This window comes from Vulpes vulpes, chromosome 2, assembly GCF_048418805.1.
Source record: "Vulpes vulpes isolate BD-2025 chromosome 2, VulVul3, whole genome shotgun sequence".
NCBI classification, from domain to species: Eukaryota; Metazoa; Chordata; class Mammalia; order Carnivora; family Canidae; genus Vulpes; species Vulpes vulpes.
In genome coordinates, this window is record NC_132781.1 from 14,922,564 (window position 1) to 14,927,995 (window position 5,432).

A 5,432-nucleotide genomic window follows, 5' to 3' on the forward strand; every position below is an offset into this window, starting at 1 on the left:
GTGGAGAGTGGTATTGCTGTGTGCTGGCCACGCAGGCTGGGATAGGAGTCCCTCAGCCCCACATTCTGGCTTCCCAGAGTGGTCCCACGAGCGCATGTGCAAGCACAGCCGTAACTATCATCAGATAGCCTCACAACACACGTAATAGATTTGTCTCCTCACTATCCAAAGATGTGAGACCGTCCGTTTTAGTCCACGGCCAGCAAACCACTTTGGGGCCGAAAGGTCCAGGTGCTAAAGACTAGCCTTTCCGCAGGACCCCTTCTGGGCCACTAGGAGTCCAGGCAGAAGAGGCTCATGTTTGGCAGGAAAGGAGGTAGATGGTCTTGTTCTGTAACATGACTTGCAGTGTCTCCTTACCCCTGGAACTAATACCCAAGGAGCAGGTAACCCAAGAACCAAACCTGTTCCCTCATCCTGGCTGGCCGCCAGCAAGGCTGGGCAGGGGAGTGATTCTGACCTGGGTCTCCAGGGTGCCTCCCGGCCTGCATGGGCACCATCCTGGCACCTTCCCTGCCTGCCAGTCCCTCTGGGGTGAGGCGCCCTCCTCTCGCTCAGGCCCTAAAAATGTCAGATTAAGGAAGTGCCCCTCCCTCTGAATGCCTCTGACCTGAAGCTGCTCTGAGCCATCAAATGCTCTCAGTTTCCCTTCTCTCAGAAATTATAACACCAGTTGAAAAACAAAAAATATCTCCTTTGGGCAGTTACAGGGCTTGAGGTGAAAGGAATGACACCCACTAGGGGGCTGAGTGGGGAGGCCAGGTCACATTTGTTTCCAAGCCTCCTCCTTACCCCTGCCCAGCTCATCTTTAAACCTCAAGTTCCCTTTTCTCAACACCAACATCAGCCTGTTTTCTTTCCTTCTGAACTGCTTTCTTCACCTTGCGGTCGGGTCCGTTCATCCTCCGCGCCCAAGCTGCTGTTCCTGTGGTGGCTGCTGGCAGATCCCCCCCGCAGACCCATCGTGGGCAGGGGAGGTGGCTCCACAGTGCCTGCAGCAGGCGCAGCTTGCTCCTGGTGCTCCTCCAGTGGGTGAGGGCCACACTTTCCTGCATCACTGCAGCGGTCTTTGAGAATCTGGTCACTGCTATGCAAGCTGCCAGGAAAGATGCACACACAGTTTTAGAAGTGTCTCACACACACACACACACACACACACACACACCCCATCCAGGGGGTCTGGGCCTGCAGCTCCCCCCAAACATAAATCTTCTTCTAGGGCAGGGCAGGAGGCTGGGGAGAAAAAGCAAAGCAGGCCATGGGAGCCCTGAGGGAGCCAAGGGAACAGCTGGGGCCTGGGGAAGCGCTCCCTCCCTCCAGCCCTGGGGCTCAGAGGCGCTGAGCTGTTCTGTTCCCTGACACGTGTGTGTGGGCTGTGCTCTGGAGCCACTAGTTCTATTCCTGCCACAGTGTGGGAACAAGCTATGTTTAGGGCTGTGTTTGGTGAAACTGCTTCCAGCCAGACCTCAGGCAGAGCCCGGCAGTCCCCGCAGCCAGGTAGCGGGCATCTCCCCACAGAGGCCCCTCCGGGAAGCCACGGCCGCGTGCACAGCACAACTGAGGCCCTACCCCCCCCCGTGGGTGACAGTCACCTGCCTCCTGTGCCCCCGACCGTCCAGCGGTGTGCTGGAGCCCCGGCAGCCGCTGGGCCAGCGGGCAGGGAGTACGGAGCCGGCGCCAAGCCCGCCGCCCTAGCTTCGGTACTTGGAGGAGGCGTTGGGTCTTCGGGCCTCGCTCCCTCGTGGTAAGGGAGGTTCGGGCGGGCGCGCCGCGATTCGCTGGTCTGAAGGCTGGAACTCTCCGAAGGGGCTGCCCTCGATTTCTCTCAGGCGACGGTGCCGGTGGGGTGAGGCGCGGGGTGACTGACGCCACACACCCGCGGCACCACAGGAAGGCCGACGCGCCGCGGGCCTTGCAGCCTCCGGGGGCCCTTGTCTGTGGGGTCGCAGCAGAAGGGACTGGGGCTGCTGGCCCCCCGGACCCCCGACAGACCGGCCCGCGGGGAGCCGGCGGCCCCAGGCGACCACCACGGGGCGCCGCGCCTCGCAGCCTCGCGTGGCGGGACCGCGTGCCGGCCGCCGGCCCTGCCGGCCTCGGGGGCGGCCTCTGGCGGCGGGAGGACTCCGCGGCCGGAGGGGGCGTGGGATCCCGGACCGGCCGCCCCCGCGGGGCTGTCACCCCGCAGGGCGCGCGGACAGCCGGGCGGGCACGAGGCCACCCTGGGGAAACTGAGGCCGCGGGAGGGGCGTCGCTGGGAGCGCCATTTGTCCCGGGCCCCGGGCCTGTCGACCTGCCCTCGCCTCGCCCTGAGGCGCGCGCTCCGCGGCGGCTCCCGACCCCGCCTGGGTCTGGAGCGGGCCGACGGGGCGGCCGGGGAGCCGGGGCCGGGGGCGGGGGCGGCGCGGGTGCCCGGAGCGCGGGGTCGGGGCGGCGGGGCAGACAAAGGCAGGGGACGGCGAGCGAGGGGAAGACAAAGCGCAGAGGGGGTCGGCGGCGGCGCCGGGGCCCCGGAGGCGGCTCCGGGCGCGGCGGAGCCAATGGGCGGGCGCGGGGCGGGGGCCGGCGGGGGCGGCGCCGCGATAAGGCGGTGGCGGCGGCGGCCGCTCGGGGACCACTGGCAGCGGCGGGAGCTCGCGCCCGCGCCCTCCACGCACCCGAGGCGTCCCCCGGAGACCGACCCCCCGCCCCGCGGCCCAGGCCGGGGCCCCGGTGAGACCCGCGGGCGGGCCGGGGAGGGGGCCTGCATCCGCCTCGCAAGCCCGGGCGCCGAGGAGGGGGTGCGGGCGCGAGGGCCGCCTCCCGCGGGGTCCCGACGCCCCGCGCCTCCGCCCGCCGCTCTTGCCCGGGGCCCCGCGCCCCCGCGCCCCCGCGCCCCGAGGCCGGCGACCGCCCTCCCGGGCGCGCCTCCGAGCAGGGACGGGGCCGAGTCCCCCTGGCGGGGCCCGCGGGGGTCCCGGGTCTGGGGCCCGGTGCTCGTCGGCCCTGGGCCGAGAAGCGGGGCGCGGGCGGCGGCTTGGCCGGGCGGGGCGGGCGGCGCAGCCCGGAGCGCTGTCCGAGGGCTGCGGCGGCCGAGAGGGGGGCGCCCGCGGCCTCGGCGGCGTCGGGCCGGGGTCAGGCCGGGCCAGCGGATTCTCACCGAGGCCCCGCCCGGCCCGCCCGCCCCTCGGCCTCCCCTCGGCCTCCCCTCGGCCTCCCCTCGGCCTCCCCTCGGCCTCCCCTCGGCCAGGCGGGTCCGGGCAGCGGGCGCTCCCGGCGGCTGCGCGGCGCCCCCTCCGCTGGCCGCTGCCGGCTAACTCTGTGCTTTCCCCACGACACATGGTTCCACTCAGGGACCCCCGGGCCCCGGGGAGCGGCGTGGGGGGCGGGCGGGCGGAGGGGGTGGGTGAGGGGCGGAAGTGGCAAGACCCAGAGCAACAGGAAATGACTTAGGGAAAGTCCCAACCGCAGCCCCCCAGCCCCCTGCCTGTAAGCGCTCCCACCCCACCCTGCAGGCTGGGGAAGGGCTTGTGGGGCCCTGCCGACCGACTTCCCCTTGCAGAACCCAGCGGGTGCCGCGTCTCCACCTGGGGCCTCCATCGCCCTCACCGAGCCATGTTCCAGGCTGCAGAAGCCGCCCAGGCCACCCCCTCTCATGTAGGTGATCAGCGGGCCGGGAGGGCCCCTCTCCCGCCGGCATCTGGCCTGGGGTGAAGGGGTGAGGGGCGGCGGGCTTGCCTGCCACCCTTTGCCCCGCCCCCCGGGGCCCTGGGACCTGGCGGGCGCCCCGCAGCAATGGTCTGGGCATCCCTCAGCTGACCTGGCCGATTGGCCCTCTCCCTTAGGAAGCCAAAGGCAGCGGTGGCAGCAGCACTGTCCAGCGCTCCAAGGTAGGGCCCGGGAGAGGAGCGTCGCGGGGAAGAAGGGGGGGCATGGGTCAGGCGCCTGCTTACTCTCTCCTGCGGTCAGTCCTTCAGCCTTCGGGCCCAGGTGAAGGAGAGCTGTGCGGCCTGCCAGAAGACCGTGTACCCCATGGAGCGGCTAGTGGCCGACAAGCTCATTTTCCACAACTCTTGCTTCTGTTGCAAGCACTGTCACACCAAGCTGAGGTGCGCCCTTGCCCTGCCCCTGCCCTCACCTGCCAGCCCTGACCTGACCTGACCACAGTTGTTCTGCTTCTGCAGCCTGGGCAGCTACGCGGCACTGCACGGGGAATTTTACTGCAAACCCCACTTTCAGCAGCTGTTTAAGAGCAAAGGCAACTACGACGAGGGCTTTGGCCGGAAGCAGCACAAGGAGCTCTGGGCTCACAAGGAGGTGGACCCTGGCACCAAGACGGCCTGAGGCCCCTCTGCGGGCCACTGTCTCTGCAGAAGAGGGCCTGGAGTGGGGCAGTGGGGAGGGTGGGAAAGAGTGGACCTGCTCTTGGGGTGGGGGGGTGGATCCTGGGGTGCATCCCAGGGTGGGATGGGGACAAGGCCATCTTGCTCAGGCAGAGGGTTGAGGGGGCAGGGCTCTGCTCCAGGATTCCTTCATTCTCCCTGGGTGGGGGTGGCTCGGGAATCAGGATTGGGGTTTTGCTCACCACCCTGCTTCCTACTTCTTTCAGCCTCCCCCCATGGCCCCTTGGGAGGCCCCCAAGCCCAGCTTCCCTATCTAGGTGCCTTTTCTCCAGTAAGGAGTCAGCATGCCCCCTCAGGGTCCCAAGCTCCCTCACTGCCACCTAGGGCTCTCTGCGGCCCTCACGTCTCCCCATCTACCTCTGCCCTTAGCCTGGTCCTGAGCCATGGAGACCGGAGGAAGGAGAGCCAGTGTGTCCTTGCTGGGCCTCCCGGAATGCCCACCAAGGCCCTGGCGGGGGGAGGGGGAGGAAGTGGATTAGCCCTGCCCTCCCCCGAAAGGCGAAGCACGACTTGCCCAGTGGGGCTTGGGACCCATCTTGCACCACCGGAGTCACGAAGCGGAAGCTAAAGCACCACCGCCAGGCTGAGAGCCACAGAGACTGGCTGGGGGCTGGCGTCCGCCATGCTCACCTCCTCTTTCTCCCCTGTTGCTGCCGGTTCTGACTGTTGTGATCAACCCTATTTTAAATATGTTTTAACAGATTCTGACTCTGTATCATGTGGCCTGATTGGGGGGTTGGGAGCTTTGTGGCAGGAAGGATGCAGAGGTGACAGGGAACATGGTCAGTCCAAAGCATTCCTGGCCTTGATTGGGGTGGGAGTGGGGCTGGTGATGGGTATCAAGGAAATGCCAACCAGCCTGAGAGAAAAAGGGGGGTGCCCCTTTTGCAATAGCCAGATCTCCTCCACACTGTCCTATCCAGAGTGGTTTCATAACTGGAACTCTACTTTGCTGGTCAGCCTGTGTTGATTAAGAGAGGGTCAGGCTGGGAAGCCTGGCTGGCTCAGTTGGTAGAGCATGCAACTCTTGAACTCAAGGTTGTGAGTTCAAAC

General features: G+C 67.2%; 2 protein-coding genes across 3 annotated transcripts; one reads left to right on the top strand and one right to left on the bottom strand.

Annotated features, from left to right (window-relative positions):
* Nucleotides 1-128: 128 nt before the first annotated feature.
* Nucleotides 129-3,576, bottom strand: LOC140596237 (uncharacterized). Its single transcript, XM_072744482.1, has 3 exons — nucleotides 3,523-3,576; nucleotides 1,593-3,090; nucleotides 129-1,096 (listed from the first exon to the last, which is right to left on the bottom strand). Exons 1-3 carry the CDS (start codon nucleotides 3,574-3,576, stop codon nucleotides 810-812), a joined length of 1,839 nt encoding a protein of 612 aa, XP_072600583.1. The 3' UTR covers nucleotides 129-809.
* LIMD2 (LIM domain containing 2) lies at nucleotides 1,611-5,081 on the top strand. 2 transcript variants are annotated; one of them, XM_025999565.2, is made up of 5 exons: nucleotides 1,611-1,744; nucleotides 3,539-3,633; nucleotides 3,822-3,866; nucleotides 3,946-4,085; nucleotides 4,161-5,081. In XM_025999565.2, the coding sequence occupies exons 2-5, from the start codon at nucleotides 3,592-3,594 to the stop codon at nucleotides 4,318-4,320; spliced, it is 387 nt and encodes a 128-aa protein (XP_025855350.1). In that variant the 5' UTR covers nucleotides 1,611-1,744; nucleotides 3,539-3,591; the 3' UTR covers nucleotides 4,321-5,081. The 2 variants fall into 2 exon arrangements, with proteins under 2 accessions (XP_025855350.1, XP_072603007.1); XM_072746906.1 differs by lacking the exon at nucleotides 1,611-1,744 and adding an exon at nucleotides 2,580-2,709.
* The last annotated feature ends 351 nt before the right edge of the window (nucleotides 5,082-5,432 follow it).

What these genes read in the sequence shown, in the direction of transcription:
- LOC140596237 (XM_072744482.1), bottom strand. Translation starts at nt 3,576, where the DNA reads ATGGAGGCCCCAGGTGGAGACGCGGCACCCGCTGGGTTCTGCAAGGGG. An exon ending in GGTTCTGCAAGGGGAAGTCG is followed by an intron (nt 3,091 to 3,522) that starts GTCGGCAGGGCC and finishes GACGCCGCCGAG; the next exon opens with GCCGCGGGCGCCCCCCTCTC. An exon ending in GTCGGGGGCACAGGAGGCAG is followed by an intron (nt 1,097 to 1,592) that starts GTGACTGTCACC and finishes CTTTCCTGGCAG; the next exon opens with CTTGCATAGCAGTGACCAGA.
- LIMD2 (XM_025999565.2), top strand. Translation starts at nt 3,592, where the DNA reads ATGTTCCAGGCTGCAGAAGCCGCCCAGGCCACCCCCTCTCAT. An exon ending in GCACTGTCCAGCGCTCCAAG is followed by an intron (nt 3,867 to 3,945) that starts GTAGGGCCCGGG and finishes TCCTGCGGTCAG; the next exon opens with TCCTTCAGCCTTCGGGCCCA. An exon ending in CACTGTCACACCAAGCTGAG is followed by an intron (nt 4,086 to 4,160) that starts GTGCGCCCTTGC and finishes CTGCTTCTGCAG; the next exon opens with CCTGGGCAGCTACGCGGCAC.